We start from the raw sequence: 22,478 nt of genomic DNA on the forward strand, positions 1-22,478 counted from the left end.
TCCGAATAATAAATGCTCTTATTAATCAAAATTAACAGTTTTAAACTATCATATCTTACCCTTTGTGTTTTTGAATTTGTAAAATTTTACCTGTTGTGCGAATCGCTTAATAACTTTTCGTGTGTTTATTATATATTTTTTTTAATTGTTGTAAACGGGTAATACTAATTTACGGGAATACGGAAATACTGGTAAATACTTAAAACAGGCATAAACACGTTCCCGTAATTTCCCATAACTGGTGTAGGCTTGAAACAAGCATAAAATATATTCCCGTAAGTTCCCGTAATCCCGTAAATTAGTTTGCAGTTTTTCCCGTCTTTTCCGTATTTACTTAAATTGATAGTACTAATTCGTGGTATAACAAAAAACTGCCCTCTATTTTGATTTTGTAAATATTTGGCAATATATGTGCTTAAGTGTCCCATCTTCCTCCACTCTACTATATATTTATTATTTTTATCAACAAACCCTGGTCCAGCTATTACATTAAATTTTTAAATTTACTCAACCCAAAACTAATAGCAACGCAAAATAAACAATACCGCACAGAACATTTTGATTTTAAATGTAATGCGTATATACCTATAGTGATTGATAACCAATAACGTTGATAAAAGCATTGAACTGAAACAGTTCACAACCTACTAAATTTATTTACAAATATAGTATCTAAAGTGGTAAAGACTTAACTCCAACTTTACATAAAACGTTAGAGAAAAATATGAACGCTATACTGTATAGGAAAGTTCATTTGCAATGGAATTAACTTTAAGATAGCTAATCTGTTTTATTTAAATCGATTTACAAAACTATCTTGTTTATTAAGTTTTTTAAAATACCGAGGCATCTACTTTGTAAATATTAATATAGTTGACTTGATATCCTGCATTGACTTGCTTGAGTTTGTCGGACTGGTTTGGTTTACAGAAAATGATGCCCAGCCTGTGAAACCGAAACGCTGATTAGATTTTCAAAGCGTGAACGCGTATGTTCAACAGTGAAATAGAAGAAAACATTTGCTCATAAGGGGTTGCACACTCGTTAACGGAAAAATGTGCATGAGGTCTCTACACATGACGGGAAAATTGTTATCTTTGTGACCCTGAGTTTCTTCGCCATGCGATTATAAGGATTGTGCTTATTAATTTCAAGACATAGTTTTGTACCTCCATAATCTCCGCAATATGATGTATATCTAGATTCTATGTAGGTGTTTATTCCACCTACGCATATCCGTTCACAGCGGGTGGAGTTGGTTCTGCAGAGTATAATAAAACGTTTATTAATGCGTTCTCGCATTTGTTCCACGAGTAAGCTTAGCTACTATGCAGAACTTTTTTATTCAATATTTTGGCATTCTGTATGGTAAATAGTCGTGGAGCTTAAAAGTTTATATATCATGCTTTTTAAATGTATGAAATATTTACGGCAAAACTAAGTATAAGTCATTCTCACCGAAATCCGGGGCAGAAAACGCTTGGAAGGCCATTTCTGTTGTACGCTCGAAACTGCATTTCATCAAAATAAACATTACCTCGCTCCCAATAAGGTATGGTATCGTTCATAAGTGCGGCATTCCCTTTGATAAAGCTGAAAGGCGTTGTAATTGCCGCGTTCGAATTACGATATTCGAAATATACTGCAAGAGATAATAAAAAGATCGCTGGTAGATCGCTGATCATTTTGTCAACAAAAAATCCACGATATATAGTAGGGTGGGGGAAGATGGGACACTTTGTCAGACACGACCTTTAATAATTTTCTTTTTACGGACCCCCATTCAATGATAATCAGGAAAAGGTTACAGAATTATTCGTCAGTATTATCACGACTTTATAAAACGCCCGTCAAAGCTGATTACCTTTTTTAAATATTAAAAAAATATGTAAAATAGAAACAGTATACTTTAAAAAGAAAATAAACGCGAAATAGTAAGGTGCTATTTTTTAATGCTCGCTAAATCATAGTAAAGCCGATGATTTTTTTTAGTTTGCGTGTGCGAACATTAAACTAGTTTCATAGCTTCATAAAACAACCTTGAATATTTCGTACAGTTTGATTTTGTCTCATAAAAGTAGTTTTAGTTTTGTAAAAAAAACACTGAAATGTAAGTATGAAGAAAATAGGCAGGGGTCAATATGACTTTAATATGAGTTAAAAACAACAAAAAAATGTCGATGTCGATTTAAAGTTATATATATGAAGTTTACATGGCAAAAAACTAACACAGCTTGTTTAACTCGGTAGGTTAATTAGAGTCCCATCTTCCCCCACATTGTAGTTTTGTATGTTTTCATTGCCAAACTTTAAAAAATTTGCTTTCAATTTAGTATTTATACATCAGGTGTTATTCAACTATAAGATACTGATATAATATTTTGAAAATATATTCGAAATTTAGTCATTTGCACTTGGTGGTAATTTATGAGAAGTGGCTTGTGCCCAAAACAGAGTAGTAATACCAAATTTGTAGCAAAAATAAAAACTTTATCAATAGTTATTATCAATTTTCTGTTATTACAAGTTCATATACATTTGTAGGATACAATATTTATCCATTTATGTTCGAACATTACCCATTGTCGTTCAAACAATACCAATTGTTATGCAATAATATAATGTATAGGTAACATTTAGAAACTATAGCAGTAGGGCAAGAAAAAGAATCTTCAGGCTTAATTTTCAAAGCGTACAGTATTATTTCGTGTTATTTGAAAATTAAGCGTACAGTATTATTTTCGTTAGTCCGGCGCCGTGGCGTAGTGGTTAGCGCGCCTGCCTGTAAGCATTAGGTAATGGGTTCAAGGCTCATCGCTGCTACCATTGTGGGCGTATGTGTCCTTGGGCAAGATACTTAACGACAATTACTCCAACCCAGTGGCCACTAATGGGTTATTCAAATTATCAGCCATACATAAAATAATGAAAAAATCCAAATAATCACCCACAAAGTAACATACATGGTAACTCGTAAGCTGGCACGAGGTGTTTAGCCCGTGTGATAACGCGAGGATAAAGTAAGTTACATTCATTCATTCATTTATGTATATTCCCATTTATAAATACACTTCTGAATCAAAATTAACAATGAATTTAAACTGTCCAATCTTAACCTGTGTGTTTTCGAATTTGTAAAATTTTACCTGTTGTGCGGATCGCTAAATAACTCCCAGTGTTATTTATTATATTTTATTAAATTGTTGTCAATTAATAAAGCAATGATAGTACTAATTCGTGGTATTACCCAAAAACTGTCAGCTATTTTGATTTTGGAAATATTTGGCAATGTGTGCTTAAGTGTCCTATCTTCCCCCATTGTACTATAATTTAATAAACTAACCTGTACTTTTCATATACTCCATAAGAACATTCGCAATATCAGCTGCTGTTACAAAACCACCTCTAGATCTGCAAAAGTCAAAGTTGAAATGAAAAATGCTAACTATCAAAATACCTTTGTTTTTAATTAGCCGCACTTGGATAGTAGAGTGTATCCAAATAAAATATTCTCTGGAGTCCCAATCACGCTAACTGTATTGGTTGCAAAACTTGTTGAAGTTCCCCACGTTCGTCGCAACAAAGCAGTGGGAAAACGTGAATGCCAGCGCTGTGCAAGAAAATGTATATAAGACTACCAAGATGCAAAAACAAGAAAATAACACCTGGTTTTCAAATACGACATACCTCTCTGTGTCCAATGTAGAAATAAACTTCACAAATGCTTGGGTCTGACCCGGCTCCATACACGTGGAACGCTGTGTATTTAGCTGTATAACCCGACGGAGAGTTAACTGTTGTTGTGTTGTAAGTAATAAAATTTCCTCCGCCGTCAGCACCATAATTTGAAATAACCTGAAATACAAATAACTTCAAGACTAACCGGACTGGTTATAAAAGGGAATATGGGCCAACTTTATATACATCCCAGGTCTTCTTTGGTGCTTGAGCCCATACAGAATAGAATGTCAGTTTGTTTAAATAAATAGTCAACAAAGTTAAAACATCTTTACCTTAAATTCAAAGGTTTTAAGGTTCCTTCGTGTATTGCCAATCCACGCAAGTGCTAAAAACGGGTATGTAGCAGAACTTGTAATTTCTGTTTCATCACTAAACGAACTGATAAAAAAACTCAGTTATCCCGATTCGAATTCTTGTGTGAGAATTTAAATTTAACTTTAAAAAAAAGTGACACAACTTACAAATAGTCTTTGTTGTAAGTCATTCTTGTCATTGAACCGCCATTTTGCCCATAATAAACCTAAATATAATTAAAGTCACTCTGGATACTTGGAACTTTGTATACATATACCATTTAATATATTGATAACCAAAATATATATTGCAACAAACCATATTTCCAGAATCGTACATGTCCCGACCGCCATCTTGAATCCGATAGTGAAATCGACCCCTTCTGTCGTAGGTGTAATTATACCAACCAGTCAAAAGAGATGTTGTATTTACTGACGTGGCGTTTATTCTTTTCATTAAGGGAGTTAAACTGGTAACTAAAAATATTAATAAAACCATAAGTTTTCAGGGTATGTTATATAGGTGTTGTGAAAACATATATACTTGGTTTTTTGATAGGAATACGGTTGTTGAACATAGATTTCAATGTGTTTCCATATCTTCGTAAGAAATGAGAATCGGTGTAATATTTAAAGCGAGCTTTGTTACTGATGTTCTGCAGAGGTGTTTCATTCGCTACATGCCAGATCATTACATCAGAGGCCTTATATAAAATATTTGACTATTATATGCGTAGTATGATGCTTGCTTACGATTTGGTAGATATTAATAAAAGATTATCTTTCGTAAACGGAGAGTAATCGTGGTTCCTTTTTATTTACGGTCGGTGTTAAAACTCTATAGATGCAAATACATGTAAATTGTTAAGTTGTTTATTACTTGTTTCTGTGTACACTTACTTGCATATCCATATAGGCAGGGTTTTTATAATCTTGAGACGTAATAGATCCAACACTACCAAACACATTATTGTTTTCCCAATTCCCTAGAATGTCTAAAAATGTTTTGCATTGATAAAAGGTACCTAAACTGTCAGGTATATATAGTACAATGAGGGAAGATGCTGGGACTCTTAAGCACATATTGCCGAATATTTTTAAAATTAAAATAGAAGGCTGTATTGTGGTAATACCACGAATTAAAACTATCATTTTTTATTAATTAACATCAATTTGAAAAAATATAATAAAACACACGAGGAGTTATTTAGCAATTCGCACAACAGGTGAAATTTCACAAATTCGAAAACACACAGGTTAAGATTGGACAGTTTAAATTCATTGTTAATTTTGACTAAGAAGTGTATTTAGAGTACACGTAAACAAGAGATGAAAGATCTAATGTGTGAGTACGTTTAAAACTAATTAACATAGTATTAATTAACCCTTTTACTACAACGATCGACTACGCTCGATTAAAAACAAACCCGAAGTAACCAACAAAGCGGTTTTCAGTGCCCATTGGTTACTGTGGAGCAGTAGGTAGAATGAATTTTTTACATGTATTATAACTCATAAATACTTATTATTATGTATGAGGATTGAGTGATTGGTAAAGAACATGTGTAAATACGCTTCTGTACAACTCCCATACCCTTGTATACTTACATTATTTAACCTTGTCGTTGCTTAAAATCGCTTATTTTCGTGAATTTGGGTGAACCGTAATCACGCAGTAATTAGGTAATGTTAGAAGTTAATATTATTCATATGGTGTTTAATTAAAAATAATGTTTCAATTACGATTAATGATAATACGGTATAAGAGTAGTGCATTTAATGCGTCCCCACTTAAATGCTAATAGTTTGATTCAGTCGTGAATCGTTGTGTGGATTTCTTATCTCAACAACACGTGCCTTCGTGCCCTCTCAAACTCCTAAACAGTGTTTCCGCTATGTAAAGTGCATGAGGAAAATAATTTTTAATTAAACGCTCATCGTGCGGTTTTAAATTTGAAAACTTAGTCCAAAAATTATAAATATATATTATGATTTGGTTTCAATCAAGAGAATAAAGAAAAAAGCTAGAATTAATTGAGATAAGTGCGGGAAAAAGTCACGAAAAAAACAACAACAACAACAAGAACAACTGTTCGACGAAAAGGATCTGTATGACCACTAACGTGCTCAATATCACGAAACAAAATAACAATTGGTATTGTTTGAACGACAATGCGTCTTGTTGTGTTCAATTAACAAATATTGTAACCTAAAAATGTATATGAACTTACAGAAAATTAATAATAACCATTAATAAAGTTTACATTTTTGCTACAAATTGGTTATTGCTACGCTGTTGTTTGCATAAGCCACTTTCCATAAATTACCTTTAAGTGCAAATGGCTAAATTTCGAATATATTTTCAATATATAATGTTTTATTATATCAGTATCTCATAGTTGTATAACCACTGAGGTATAAATTATTGAAATAAAAGCAACCTTTTTAACGTTTGGCAATGAATACATACAAAAATACAATGTTGGGGAAGATAGGCCTTTAATATGAAATATATTTACACTAGCAGTATTCTGCAACTTGTAGTTAACCTACCGAATTTAACAGGCTGTGCTAGTTTCTTTGCCATTTAAACTTAATATATATAACTTTAAACCGATATGTTTTTGATGTTTTTATTTTAATTTAAAATCATATTGACCCCTGTCTATTTTACTTGTGTTTATATTTCAGTTTTTTTCACAAAACTAAAATTAGTTTTACAAGACAAAATCAAACTGTACGAAATATTTAAGGTTGTTTCATAAATCTATGAAACTAATTTAATCGTTCACACTCGCTAACTACAAAGTTTCATCGGCATTACTATGGTTTAGCGAGCATTCAAAATTAGCACCAAATTATATCACTTATTTTTTTCTGTTCGAAATATACTGTTTTGATTTTGCACATTTTTTTAATATTTAAAAAAAGTAATAAGCTTTGACTCATGTTTTATAAAGTCGTGCTAAAACCGTTGAATAATTCTGTAACATTATTTTTTTTATTAATAAATGAGAGTCCGTAGGCGTAAAAAGAAAAATTAAAAAAACATCTTATTTGACAAAGTGTCCCATCTTCCCCCACTCTACTATACCAAAAATGCGTAACTAACTTGGATCATAATAAGTTTGAATCCCTTGCTCGCTTGACCATTTATCACCAACCTTACATTTCCCGTAAATATTATTTTCGTGAATCGAAGCAACAAGTGTCCAACCACCCCCCGCATCGATCATTTCACAGTAAGCCTGTTATGTAAGTACAAGCATAAAATCAATCGCAAAGACAGTCAAGGTTATTTTACTAAACGCGCAGTAGGGTGCTAATGCTTCTTGTCGGTTCTTAAAGTGAGGCACGTCAAAGTTTTAATGTAGAAATTTGAGAAAAACTAAATATAATATATTTTTTTGTTATCTTAAAAGAATGCAAGTGCCAATAAATCCTACGATAAAATTATTAAAGACCAGTATTATAATGATAAAGTATAACGTGTGTCGCCTAATTGTGCAATACATTACTTTGCAAGTCAATAAACTATTTGTAGTACGAGAATATAGACTGCTATAGATTAAGTATAGGTTTAAATATAAATACCGGAAAAGGTACGGAAGTTGCAGTTGGTTTTATCGTATATACGCCTGATGGTGAGGTTTGAGTGTTCAAGTGTCTACATGTTTTGATTACTCGCTGATTGTTGTCTGGACGATAATAGGGAACAGCTGCAAACAATTTTTTTTAAATGGTATAAATTATACACATATTTGTTATTAATATATAGTAAAGTGGGGGAAGACGGGACGCTTTAGCACATATTGTCCAATATTTCGAAAATCTAAAAATATGGCGGGTTTGGGTAGTATGAATGAATAAATGTAACTTATTTTATCCTCGCGAACAGGGATGTTCATACACCTCGTGACAGCTTACGAAAATTTTATTAATCGACAACAAAATAAAAATATAATAATATACCCGAGAAAGTTTTTATTGATTCGCACAGCAGATGTAATTTGGGGAAATAGCAGGTTGGGAATAGTCTTGGGGGGAAACATCCGGGGGAAATAGTTTTGGGGGGAATAGCCGAAGAGGAATAGTAACGGGTGGGGGGAATAGCCGGGGATAAATAGTCATTGGGAGGAATTAGTCGGCGGTAAATAGCCGGGGGAATTAGCCGGGCGGGAAATAGTCGGTTGCGAAGTATTGTATTTTACAAATATATATGGACTTTTTGATGATCTCCAAGTGAAAATGACTACTATATTTGTAGTATATTTTTTCCTACATTATCTTGTTATTATATCAGTATTCTATTTAAACTACCCCGGACGTATAAATTATTAAATTAAAAGCAAACCTTTCAGAGTTTGACAATAAAAACCTACAAAACTACAATGTGGGAAAGATGGCAAATAAAAGTAAAATGTTTTTTATATTAACATTATTCTGCAACTTGTAATTAACCTAACAAACTAGTTTTTTTGCCATGTAAACTTTATATAAATATATATCTTAAAAAACGATTTTTTGTTATAAAAATCCCAAATTAAAGTGATAACACCCCTGTCTATTTTCCTTATGTTTATACTTCAGTTTTACACACAACTAAAACTAGTTTATGAGACAAAATAAAACTGTGCAAAATATTCAAATTCAAATTCGCACTTGCAAACTAAACAATTTTATTAGCTTTACTATAATTTAGCAAGCTTTTAAAATTAGATCCTTACTAATTCACATTTTTACGAGTTCAAAACATACTGTTTCTGTTTAACATATAGTAGGATGGAAAAAGATGGGACACCTTTTCATACTATTTTCTTGTCCCGCATGAAAGTAAACAAAACAACATTCAAAGAAATATAAATCCGTATCCCCACGCCTCTAATAGACCGTTATTATTTATTTAAAACATGGTCAGGATGTTTGGATATTACGTGCTAAAGGTGTCCCATCTTCCCCCACACCACTATATTTTTTACCATTTTACAAAAGTAGTCGACTTTGACGCACGCTTTATATAGTTGTGACTGTCTAAAAGTTTTGTAACATTATTTTTCTGTTTATCATTAAATAGGAGTACGTAAAAAAGAAAGTTTCGTCTGACAAAGTGTCCTATCTTCCCCCACCTTACTATATTAATAGAATTCATCAACTTGGACTCTTACTATCGTGTGTTTTTTTGCCATTGAAAAATGTTGTATTTATCACCGAATTTTACACTTAACAACAGTTATCATTTTTGCTGCGAACTGTGCTGGACCTTGAGAATACTGTCAAATAGTAATGTAACATTTTTATTGTCTATCATTAAATGGGTACTGTTAAAAAAAGATTAAAAAAGGCACATCCTACGCGGTGTCCCGTCTTCCTCTACCCTACCATAATTTCTCTTTGTTTGATGTGCTGCAAATGTTCTGAGCATGAGTTAGGTGATTTGTAAAATATTTATATTTTTATAATTGTTTTAACGTAAGACGGTGTCGTTAACAAGATTTGTCTTTCCTCTATTCTGTCAGGTAGCAAAATAATGGTAATACGAAATACGTACTTTCTGAAAGAGTAACTTCATAGAGGTAGATAGAAAACCAAGCCATAGTTTTAAACTATCTTTATCGTTTATAATTATTATACTAATCATTAAACAGTGGCGCCACTTTTTATAAAGTATTAGCAATTTTTTAATACTTACTTTCAACAGTCGAAGTTTGCTGTATTGATATCACATTATTCGAAGAGCTTTCCAACTTATTCTGCATTAGGAAATAAACATTTAAGAGTATTTTGACCTGTTACGCCCTTTAACGTATTTTGTCTTTACCTACAGTAGGATGGGGAAAGATGGGACACCTCTTACCTCTAGTTTGTCGTGTCATTTAGTAGTAAACAAAGAACATTCAATGAATTATAAAACTTTACCCTCATGACTCCTATAGAGCGTTATTAATTGTTTGAAACAAGTTCAGGATATTTCAATATTATGTGTTAAAGGTGTCCCATCTTCCCCCACCCTACTATATTATGACTTACGAAATTTAAAATAAACGCAATGATTTTAACGCGTTTAACTTACTTTTAATTTAATTGATAACTTAACAACCTTTTATTACCATATTGTTAGTGTTCTTACTTGAACTACAACCGCAACTATCAAGGCAATGAATCCAAATATGAAACCAACCACAACCAAACCTTTGAAAAAGTATTCCCACAAAGTAAATTTGCCTTTACTGATTCCTAATAAACAAAATAAAATACAGTTACATTAAATAACATTAACGCTGTCCTATGCAAGTTGTTTCATAAAACAAAATGCAGGTATTGTTTTTCATCTATCTCAATGGAAAATTAAATACATGTAGAATATTTATTTTAAATTACCTGCTTTTGCAAATAGATCCATTTTTTGTTCGTTCTTTTCTATAATTTGTAAATGCTCTTTTCCGAAAATCCACCAGATTAAAACTTTGTCCAAGTATATATTTACTACTGAACGAAAAAGAAACGCTTAATGTTTACTCGAAAAACCGTGACTAACTGTATCATTTGTATCGGTTTATATGTCGTTATTTGATTGATAAGTCAAGCATCCGGTGGCTGACAGCTTGATGGATGGGAATATTCCATGCGGTTGTCATTTCTTCACTGCTACAAATAGTTTCTTATACAAAGTTTGAAGTCTAGACCAGGCCCTACTATATCAAACGGTTTAAACGCATCATCGTAGTTGCCATCATGGTGAGAATGACTAATTAATTTTTCTATTCTATTTACTATTACAGCTTAGAACTTCAATAATGAAATACAGCATTTACAATTTAAACAAAGTAAAACAAATCACTCTGACTAAAATGTATTTTATAGCTGTCTAGCGCTTTGTTGGGCCACTTCGACTGTTTCTGCCGACACCGTTCCAATATAACTTCAGTAGCGTGTTTGGTAAGCACCATCATTTTCGTGTTTTAATATCTTAATTCTCGCATATATCGAAATTGAAATTTTTAAGTAATGACTTTTATTAACTTACATTTTTTTAGAAGCACTTCCCATTCCCCAAATCAAAATACGTAAGAAAGCTTGTATACGACCACTTTATGTTCTAATTTGTATAAGTAATCACTAAATTTCCACAACAAAATATTTGAGCAGACGCATGTAAACCAGCTGTATAAAGTTTATTATTGTTGAAGCGTTAGGACTATAAAGATTATTACATTTATTTAATTTTTTACAAGTATAGTCAACAAATGATATAGACAAGATTCCGTTTACACTCTTATGCATGGAGTAAAATTAACAAGTAACCAGCAATAAATAACACTGTATAGATGTATATGCAAACATTCTATAATTACTTCATTTATTTAACGAATAACAAAATAGTAGAATTTATTTCGTTGCGGGACCTTCCACTCTCCGTTGCTATTTCTGGATTCGAGTTTTGATACTGGTTTAAATTTCCTTCCCATGCTGTAACAGTATTTTCGCTTTGGTAATAGAATAATTTTTACTAACACTGCTTTATATGTATATAGGTATGACAAACTTTTGTTTTTTAACCACTGTAAAAAATGTTAACGTCATGCAGAAGAGCGCTTTTTCATAAAAATTAATAGAATATAGTAGGATAGGGGAAGATGGGACACTTGTCAGTCAAGGCTTTTTTAATTTAATTTTACGAACCCCCATTTAATGACAATCATAAAAGTGATGTTACAGAATTTTTCGACAGTATTATAACGACTTTATAAAACGCACAGGTAAAAAAATGCGAAATAGTAAGGTGCTAATTTTAAATGTTGCAAAAATGATACTAAAGCGGATGAAATTTTATTGTTTGCAAGTGTAAACGATTAAAACTAGTTTTATAGCTTCATAAAACAACCTTGAATATTTCGTACAATTTGACTTTATCTTATAAAACTAGTTTTAGTTTTGTTTAAAAAACTTAGATATTCGTAAACGGAAAATAGGCAGGGTTAAATATGATTTTAATTTAAACAAAAAGAGCAAAAAAGTATTGGTTTAAACTAAAGTTATAAGTATAAAGTTTACATGACAAATAAACTAGCACAGCCGGTTAAATTCGGTAGGTTAACTACAAGTTGCAGAATACAGCTAATGTAAAGATATTTCAATTTAATGTCCCATCTTCCCCCACATTGTAGTTTTGTATGTTTTCATTGCCGAACTTTTAAAGATTTGCTTTTAATTTAATAATTTATACCTCAGGGGTTATTCATTATAAGATACTGATATAATAAAAAGACAATATTTTGAAAATATATTCGAAATTCAGTCATTTGCACTTGGAGATATTTTATGAAAAGTAGTTTGTACGAAAAACAGTGTAGTAATACCCAATTTGTGACAAAAAAATGTGAACTTTATTAATAGTTATTATCAAGTTTTTGTTATTACAAGTTTATATATATATTTTTTATAGGATATAATATTTATCAACTGATGTTCGAACAATACCCATTGTCGTTCACACAATTATTATGCAGTTAATATATTGTGGGTAACATGTTAAAAACTGTACCAGTAGGGCAAGGAAAGGCATGTTTGAACCTGATTTTCAAAGCGTACAGTATTATTTCGTGTTATTTACGTGTATTCCTAATAATAAATACACTTATTAATCAAAATTACCAATGATTTTAAACTGTCCTATCTCATCCTGTTTTTTTTTCGAATTTGTAAAGTTTCACCTGTTGTGCGAATTGCTAAATAACTTCTCGTGTGTTTTATTATATTTTTTAGCTTTGTTGTCAATTAATAAAGGAATGATAGTACTAATTCGTGGTATTACCCAAAAAACGCAACCTGTTTTGATTTTGGAATATTAGGCAATATGTCCCATCATCCCCCATTGTACTATATATTAATGTTTACCAGTAATGTTTAAAACAACGATACAGCATCTAAAAAAATGCGTGACAAAACCACAAATTTAACAGCTGGAGTACAAATAATCGGTCGTGCGACAATGCATGCGACTTTCCATATGAAAAGTGTTAATAAACTTTGACCGTTTCAAGTTTTCAACTTACTGTAAGAGATTTAAAAAGGGATGTGGTATATAATAAATGATTCGATATATCAAAATAACTTTATGTATGAGTTTTTTTATTAAACTTAGCTCAAAACTATGCAGACCTATAGATTCAAATGTTTATTATATCTCACTAGTACCTGCTGTATTTTCTTAAGAAAAATTGTTCCTGTTAAAAATTTATTTTAAGAAAGTGCCGAGTCGGCATAACTTGGTATGTAGCATAGGTTTAAACGAATAACTACAAAATAATAGAGTCTACAGTTTATATTTTTATACATTTATAAAGAAAAGGCAATCCAAGGGCGTAGCCAGCCTAAAATTTTGGTGGGGGCCAAATGTTTTACGGTTGTATTTTGGGTTTGAAAAACCTCCTAATTACAACACAAAACACGGGAAGGCGTACTGTGAATGGCATTTATTTTTCACAATTACGCCGCATGGAAACACAACGATCTACAACTACATTTAAAACTCTATTCGTTGCCTACCACCAGCCATTTTTGTCACAAAATTTGAGATTTGTTTTTCTTAGCTAGCAGGTAGACTGTTTATTACGAAATAATATGGATTCACACGTGAATTCATCCATCATAATAGCGATTGTTTGACCTGGCAACTAATTACGACATAATAGCATTTCACACGGCGATTATTTGCGTCATAATAGGGACTGACACCTTATCATTTAGCATGTGTAAGAAATTTAAAAACAGGCTTAAATGTTTTCTTTCTTTTTCTTTTAATTAGAAAAAAGATCCGGAACCGGATCGAGATCCCCCATTTGAACATCACTGTTTAGCACGTTTAACACTTTAATTTTATTTTTTCACCAATAACATTACTGTAAAACTCAAAATTTGGGGGGGGGGCATGGCCCCTCCGGCCCCCCCCCCCCCCCCCTTGGCGACGCCCATGAGGCAATCATGAACCAAATCCAAAATTATTTATTTAAAAACTTTTCAGTAGTTCAGAAACCAAAACGCTTAAAGTTTAGTGACATTTTTCTAATGGGAAATCACATACATGTCGCTCCGACGATTTTTCTTGGGTACAGCTTTGTTGGTGTTGGACTGTTGGTACACATTTTAGCATCTCTATCCACAAACAATTTTTTGTTGGTATGCCCTTTCAACAATTTTAACTGCCTTTGCCGGGCGTTTTGTTTGACCGTAAAAACACGGTAAAATATTACAGTAACATTGTTTCAACTGTCATCATATGGGTACTCGTAAAAATTGTTATAATAAAACTATATCGTTTTACCCCGTCCTGCACCATAAAAAAAATATTTTTCGTCTGGACATTGCAACAAACTATGCTGACTCAACCATTTTTCTTTCACCAGTTAATTTGAACACTTTTTTTAATATTGTTCAGTAGATTAGAAACTAGAAGTCTCCAAAGGTGTTTTCGTTCATGCGAAATTCCATGTATTGTGCACAGCCGCATTATTTTACTCAAGTGGTTTTCCATACGCGATGTTTTGGTTTTAAAACTTTGCTGGTACCTTTAAATCACATTTGAGCATTTTTATCAATACGGAGTTTTTGTTTTGCACAGTAAATAAACTGGGGGAAGATTCGGACAACAGCTGTTTTTTATTAATTTAAAAACACCACGAGTTTAATTTTTTTTTTTTTAAACTGAGTTTCAATTATATTTTGCATATATTTTCTTGTTGTTATATCAGTATTTTACATTTGAAACACACCTGGTGTATAAATATTCGAATTAAAAGCGCACCTTTTAAAGTTTGGTAATAAAGACCTACAAAACTGTGGAGGGAAGACGGAACAAAAATGAAATATCTCTGCTACTTATAGTTAGCATTTTTTATGCGTAATATAAATATTTAATTTAAACTTTAATACATATATTTCCCTGTTTGTTTTCCAGATGTTTATATCTCAGTTTTATCCACAAAACTATAACTAGTTTTATGAGACAAAATCAATCTGTCCGAAATGTTTCGGCCAATTTGAATTTACTAAAATACTGGACTAATGATGAATATCTTGCTAATATGCGTTTTTTTAGCCACCGAAAAAATATTTAAAAACAGTTATTATCTTTACCACGCACTTTGTTGGACCGTGAGAATACTATTAAATAATACTATAAGATTTTGTCATTCGTTAAAAAGCACAAAAGCACACGGAGTCCCATCTTTCCCGACTCTACTTCATAATAACTTTACCTGCGAAATCGCCGCACTGTTTTCTGACTCGCCTATATGTGTTAATCCCACCCAAACACATTCTTTCAGGAAAAGTAGATATTGTACTGTTAATTAAAACATGATTTTATTTTTTCTCTTTATATATTATTTTTAACAAGCATAAACTAGTCTAATTTTAATATTCTATTACTTTGTAGCTTACAAAAATAATTGGTTGAACAACTAAGGGAATCAGAACCAGATAGGCTGCTTAAGTTAAGGACTGGAACCTCCCGTGATCGGGGTTTGTAACTTGAGTCCGAGGGTTAACTTGAGTCCTGAGCTAAAATGACCTTTAGAAAAGCTAGAGACACAATCCTGGTATCCATATTAGGGTATTTGAGGAAGTCGAGTTCAATTATGATACTTTACCATCATTCGAGGTCATTTTTAAGGTGAAAAAATATATTTTACCGTCAAATTACTAAATTTCAGTAGGTAATTTGGCGAACTTCTGCGTCTAACTCTTAAAGCAAAACATTTTAAAGAAGTCTGTGGGCAATCATAATATATCGCCCTTACTGCATCTAATGGTTAATATTTTTCACCGTTTACTACTGTACATTTTGTTTTAATAGGGTATCAGAAGCTAGAGCTGAAAGGTGCGGGCAGCTAAAGCGACTGCAGACAAGATCCAAGATTTTGACCACTTTTGTGCTCAAATTAGTACTGTAATCAAAAATAAAAATTTAACGGGTTCACTTGTTGGGTTGTCATCAGTGTTTTATAGGTACAGGGTTTGCTGGTCTTTTATGGCATTAAAGCTAGCGTAAAATGAGCTGATTTAAGCACAAAAGTTTTAAAAATCTTAAATCTTGTCTGCAGTCTCTTTAGCTGTCCGCACATTTAGCTATTACTTCTGATATAGACGGTGGTGTTGGGCGTCAGGCTGATTTCACCTTCTTCAAAGCTGATTTTGGATACCCGTTTAAAGTTGAAAAGCTTTGTTTCGCATTTGGCTTTGCCAAAATCCAACTCCCCCTCTTCTTAGGATCTTTTGGAAAGGATATGATCTTTACATAGGGCGTCCCTATATAGTTGCCTCCGCAACCAAAGCAACCGCAACAACGTGACACAGTTTCACCAAAGCAAAAAGCAACACAAAGACCCTATGAAATCGCCAGCTATATACAGCTTCGGAAGAGAAACAAACAAAATCTACAGTAGCAAACGGTGATATAGATATCAACCATTCGATGCAGTAAGTCTACAATATCATGCTTCGTCGCAAACTTGTTTAAAAATCTTTTGCTTTAAGAGTTAGACGCAAAAATAGGCAGAAAATGACTTAAATTTAGTATTTTGACCAAAAAAAAATAATATTAGACCTTAAAAGTAAACTCGAATGGTGTTGAAAGTAACACTATTGAACTCGCCATTCTCGAATACCCTATAATATGGAATAATGGAATCCGAGATTGTGTCTTTAGCTTCTCTAAAAGTAATTTTAGCCCAGGACTTCAGTTAATTTTTCGAACTCAAGTTACAAACCAAGAGGTCGTAACATTCCTGTCCTTATTTTAAGGAGTCTATGATCAGAACACATAAATAACCGCATAATAACAAACCTGAATCCTGCACACAGAGCGTTAGGAAAACCTATGCTGTTATAAGCACGAAACTGTATCTCTCCAAACTGGACCGTCTTTCTTTCAGTTGCCGGAATCGTCTCATTCATAAGTTGGCGGGAGCCAACAAAGATACGACTTTGTGCAGTTAATCGCTCGTTGTTGAATTTAAATGTAAAATCGTCTGCAGCACAAATGTTAAAATACCTTTTTATCAAAGTTTTATATTTAGCTTTTTATCAATAAAATGTAAACTGTTTCAAAATAAACCAGTTTGGTATACCTATCGTTTTAATAAAGTCCTTACTTACTTGCAGCTTTTATGTATTCCGATAAAACGGTTGTCACTTCATCAGCAGTTACACGTAAACCCGATCTCCTGCAAAGTGAGTATAAAGTTTGTGTGGTAAAATTGTACTCATTGTTTTATAAAAACATTAATTACTTTGAAAGTAGGGTATAACCGAACACGATTTTCTCTGGGCTTCCTGATACGCGAACGATATTAGTCGCATGACTTGTAGAGGTGCCCCAGGAAATACTTTCCATCATGCTCGGAAACTTGGAATGCCATTTCTGTTTAAAACAAGCGGGTAAAGTTTTAAATGCACCATACATATTAAACGAGAAAAATAACTAATTCACTAATTCGTTATGCTCTACATTGGATAAAGTTTTGCCAGACAGCTATCCAACTGTTAAGAGCCTTTATACTGGGCTTTTTTAAAGGATGCAAACCTTTAAAACATAGTAAAGTGCTAATATACAAGTATCTATTTTTACATTTCTGCTTCCCATGTAGAAATAGACCTCACAAACAGAAGGATCTCGTGCAGCATATACATTAAATACTCGATATTTAATCGTAAAATCGCCAAGTGTAATTGTAGTTGTATTGTAAGTGGAAAACCTTCCGCTCCCATCTGCTCCGTAGTTGGAGTAAACCTTGAGTATTAAACGAATTATTGTAGCAACGGATCAATTTCAATTTGTTGTCAAGCTCTATCCCAATGTTTTACCTTAATATCAAAGGATTGAAGTGCCCCGTTATTGTTACCTATCCATGCCAAGGCAAGGAATGGATAAATGGTTGCGGTGCTGAACTCAACGCCGTACTGATACAAACTGGGTGAAAGTAAAATCATCAATGAAAAAGAACATATTCCTTATTCCTATAATTGTGTTTTGCGATTTTAACGTTCACGTTTTTAATCATTTTGCTATACTGACTGTTGTGTGTTTGATAATAATGAGTGTTGGGTCATTGTGCCGATTATAGGATAGGTTAGAATATTTAATAACGAACAAAGATAGCAGTGTAATTAGACATAAACGCTTACCAATCACTACACAAGTGTGTTATTTTTTAAGAGACAGTCAAAGTATTACATTAAACTGCCTTTATGTGAAAGGATATGTTACGCTTATTTTACTTGAGATTTGCTACATGTTTGGTTTATGCTGCCAAATACCATAAAAACAAGTAAAGTGAATAGAATTACACTGCCAGCAACAATTCATTAAGCAACCATATATAAACATGTAACTTGTTTCTGCTATGCAGATTGCAAACCACATATATAGTATAAAGTTCACTTGGTATTTTAAAACATGGTAATGTTACACTCGCAAAACGAGTCAAATACTATTTATGCTTTTTCTATATAATTTTATATATTATAGGGTGGATAAGATGGGTAGTCTTAGCACATAACAAAATATACGACACACACCAAAATGTATATTTTTAGTAATACCATAGTCTATAGTGAGCACCAGGTGCTATTTTAGCGATTTGCAAACAGGTAGGAGAAGATGAGACACTTTAAAATTGTCATTAACATTTTTTGTTCAACCTGACTGTTACCTACAAGTCGTGATTGAATAAAGTACTAATATTTTTCGAATGATAAGTGGTATTGTTGGAACATTAACTAATCAACATTGCATCGTACAAAAAGTGTATTTTTTCGTTTCGCAAAATACACTTTTCATAAATTATCACCAAGTGTATGTAACTGAATTTCGAATATATTTTTCTTACATTATCTCATTATTATATAATGATAAGATATTGTATTTGTATACCTCGCTTGGTATCAAATGTTTACCTAAAAACAAACCACTTAAAGTTTGGGAAATAAATACCTAAAAGTCTACTGGGTAAGATTAATATTATTCAGCATCATGTATAGGTAATAAAAAAAAAATTAACTGGGTGTGCAAGTTTCGTTTTCACGTAAACTTCATATAAAAAAATTAAAATGGTGTTATTGTGCTTTGTGCGTCCCTAAATTAAGCGAATTGACCCCTGTCTACCTTATGTTTCCCAAAAACTAACTTTATAAAACAAAATCAAACTGTATAAATGTTTCAGTCTATATTGTTATTGAACTAGAATACTGAATTTAAAATGAATTTTTTCAAAATCAAATTGTAATAACTCATCCCACCCTATAGTATTATGCTAACTTACCCCACCCTAGACCCTACCATGATAATGATACTCGGTTTACTTACAATGCGTCTCTATCGTAATAGGCTTGTGTAAAATTGCCACCGTTCACTCGAAAAGATACCTAAACATAAATAATGTTTAACGATACAAATAAAATTAACATGACCTAGAAAAAAGGCGTAAGACACTATATATTGAGGCGGGTTTACACTACGGGCAGTAAAGGCACTGCCAATGGGAGAGAGCGATTATCGGCCGATTATTTAGGTATCCTGTTGTGTTTGGCGGGAAGTAGAAATTACTTTTAAACGTTTTAACGTAAAAATGCGATTAAAATAAAGGAAAATACCCATTAAGAAATAATATAATTTCGTGTAACTCCAACAGCATAAAACGTCAAGCGTTTTCTTAAAGGATGTTTTTGCAAATTACCTTGTTTCCGGTATCGTACATATCATTTCCACCATCAAGTATAGACATCGCATTTGAACTGGAACTGTATCGGTAGTTGAACCAACCAGGAATCAAGCTAGTTGTGTTTACTGACGTTGCGTTGATGGATTGAATCAGCGGTTTAAGACCGCCGACTAATTAAAGAAAAGATTATTTACCCAGTTTAATTGATTTTATTTACGTAATTTGAGGAAGATGTACAAATGTGGTAAAAAATTCTGGATATATACTTTGATAATAAAACTGTGTAAATCAGCTAGTCGGTTCAACGTCGTAATCTAATAGCAATGCTCACCTGATTCGTTGCAGTATGCATTAACAAGTTATACCTGATAGTTTTAAAGGCACGTGATCTCTATAAAGACGTTGAAGTGATTTTCCGTTGTTTAACAAAACGTTGTCGGTGGTTAAATATTTAAAATGTGCTCTTCTGCTCAAGTCAGATAATCTCACACCATTCCGTACGTGCCACAACATAACGTTCGACCCCTGAGTAATTTGTTTAAAATATAGCTAGATTCTAATTAAATAACAGGCAACAAACGTGAACTTACGTTTACGTCCATGTATGCAGAGTTTTTATAATCTTGTGACGTCACAGCTTCAAGATTCCCAAATGTGTTACGATTTGCCCAGTTTCCGGAGCCTTTTATGAAAGTTAACAAAACAGTTTTATAATTTAAACAAAATATATAACTGACCGGTTAAAGCAGTTATGCCTCCCTGCTCGCTTGACCATTTATCCCCAGGGGAACATTTCCCATGAATGTTATTCTCGTGAATCGAGGCTACAAGCGTCCAGCCGCCCTCTTGATCTTGCATTTCACAGTAAGTCTACAGAAGAATAAATAAAATATAGCAGTAAGATTTTTCGCCAATAGCAATAACAATTTGCCTTTCAAACCTTAAATGGAAAAATTGATCCTTTTGGTTTGATTGTGTATACACCAGATACGTGGTTCCTTATTTCGTGACATGATCTGGGCAAGTTCACAGCTGATTGTGGAGTAAAAAATAAAATTTCAGAAATTTAGGCTAAACGTTTGAACAAATCAGAAATAATATTATGATAACTGCTCTAATACGTTTTATAGTCCGAATAAACAAAAGGGCACCCTGAAAGGAATTTTTTTAATGAGGTTGCTTATAGTTATTTAAACATTATTAAATGGAAATATGAAAACACAAAACACCAATACGTACAGTTAGCAGACGGAGTCACTATTAAAATCGGCATTCCAGCATTGTTGACGTTTACCTGCGGGTATTTCTGTTAGTTTAAGTTGCTATTTCTCCAGAAAGATTATAGTTAAAATAAAAATAGAAAACGAGTTTTATATTAAATCTTCTAAGCCTGTAAAATATCCCAGAGTTCTCATACAAGGTAATGCAGATACTTACGTGAGTTCTAACACTTAGTATGAGGGCTACTAATGAAATTATGAACGCCAATGTTGTCACTATTTTCCATGTTATATCACCAAACCCTTTACACATTGACGTATAGTTCTTTGTCTCGTAGGTATCTGCCGGGTTTACACAGTTTTTTTCAAAACGCTTGTGTTATTTACTTACAAACTGTATACATTATATTAACAAAGTAACAGATATAGAGTAGGGTGGGAGAAGATGGGACACCCCTTTATTCGATATTCTCGACCCATTTAATAGTGAAGAAAGAAAACACGGTCAGGATATTTGGAAACCATGTGCTAAAGATGTCCCATCTCCCAGCACTCTGCCACATATACATATACACATATGTTGATTTTTTAAAGATATAACATATTTCCGACGCACCTGAGATTGTGACAAACGTCATCTTGATACTATCGTCAAATAACTTAATTTAAATTTAAAGTAAACAAAACACTGCATACACATGGACAAACAAGCAAAGATCGCAGACTGCCTTAAAATGGCTTAATTCAATGATTGCATGTTTCGCGTTGGGTAAGTAATAGTTCTTCTTTCCGGCACGTGAAACATCACTGACAGCACTTGATGAATGGAGAAATCGTTATTCCACTATACATACAATGTGACGTCACTATGTTTATTATATGTTTTCGTCCGACATCTTGTGCCAGCTGTGTTTAATTAATCTAAGTTTTCGAATAGCTTGTGTGGTCAGATAGGTGCGGTGCGTCAAAGTTAGTATAGACCAAGTTAGGAAACGGATTGTAAAACAACGAGTCTTGTTATCCATTGTCTCGCGTCTATGACGTCATAGTTGCCACCATTACGGAGCCCACGGCATAGCATTTTATCATTGCTGGGTGCTGTTTTTCGTTTAAATATTGCGATTTTTTAAAAAACCAAGCACTTCTGCGCGTAAAAATGGCTTTCTACTAATGTTATATCTTATCACAATAATAAACCTCAAAAAAATAATCAACTTTTATTGAACACTCAATCGATTAAAGAGTAAAAAACAGAAAATATCAAGTTTTCTAACCAAAATCAAAAAAGAACATGTTTAAAATATAAACATACAAACAAAAACGCATAACATTACTATAAACTGGTGTATCTAGCAGCAGTTTTGCATGTAAATTGCCGTGATTTTACTTTTTGGCTTACAAACTTAACACGTATACCCGGCAACGAAACTTAAGGTATCTGTGTAAAATTTGCCTAATATCGAAGTGACATTGAGGAAAACAAAACTCAGTTACTATTTTTGGTC

General features: G+C 32.7%; 2 protein-coding genes across 2 annotated transcripts; both read right to left on the reverse strand.

Annotated features, from left to right (window-relative positions):
* Nucleotides 1-484: 484 nt before the first annotated feature.
* On the reverse strand, nucleotides 485-10,560 carry LOC149739414 (uncharacterized). Its single transcript, XM_089894168.1, has 16 exons — nucleotides 10,413-10,560; nucleotides 10,162-10,268; nucleotides 9,724-9,784; nucleotides 7,629-7,753; nucleotides 7,147-7,282; nucleotides 4,935-5,029; nucleotides 4,579-4,738; nucleotides 4,354-4,511; nucleotides 4,203-4,261; nucleotides 4,014-4,119; nucleotides 3,688-3,855; nucleotides 3,480-3,610; nucleotides 3,344-3,411; nucleotides 1,459-1,642; nucleotides 1,170-1,261; nucleotides 485-945 (listed from the first exon to the last, which is right to left on the reverse strand). Exons 1-16 carry the CDS (start codon nucleotides 10,432-10,434, stop codon nucleotides 851-853), a joined length of 1,767 nt encoding a protein of 588 aa, XP_089750294.1. The 5' UTR covers nucleotides 10,435-10,560; the 3' UTR covers nucleotides 485-850.
* A 627-nt stretch (nucleotides 10,561-11,187) lies between these two features.
* Nucleotides 11,188-21,747, reverse strand: LOC149739415 (uncharacterized). Its single transcript, XM_089894169.1, has 16 exons — nucleotides 21,590-21,747; nucleotides 21,191-21,315; nucleotides 20,993-21,047; nucleotides 20,694-20,785; nucleotides 20,491-20,623; nucleotides 20,344-20,435; nucleotides 20,119-20,278; nucleotides 19,769-19,923; nucleotides 19,399-19,457; nucleotides 17,898-18,003; nucleotides 17,662-17,823; nucleotides 17,324-17,454; nucleotides 17,190-17,257; nucleotides 16,879-17,062; nucleotides 15,290-15,375; nucleotides 11,188-11,501 (listed from the first exon to the last, which is right to left on the reverse strand). The coding sequence occupies exons 1-16, from the start codon at nucleotides 21,609-21,611 to the stop codon at nucleotides 11,392-11,394; spliced, it is 1,740 nt and encodes a 579-aa protein (XP_089750295.1). The 5' UTR covers nucleotides 21,612-21,747; the 3' UTR covers nucleotides 11,188-11,391.
* Nucleotides 21,748-22,478: the final 731 nt, after the last annotated feature.

This window comes from Ciona robusta, chromosome 2, assembly GCF_009617815.1.
Source record: "Ciona robusta chromosome 2, ASM961781v2".
In the NCBI taxonomy this organism is placed as follows: Eukaryota; Metazoa; Chordata; class Ascidiacea; order Phlebobranchia; family Cionidae; genus Ciona; species Ciona robusta.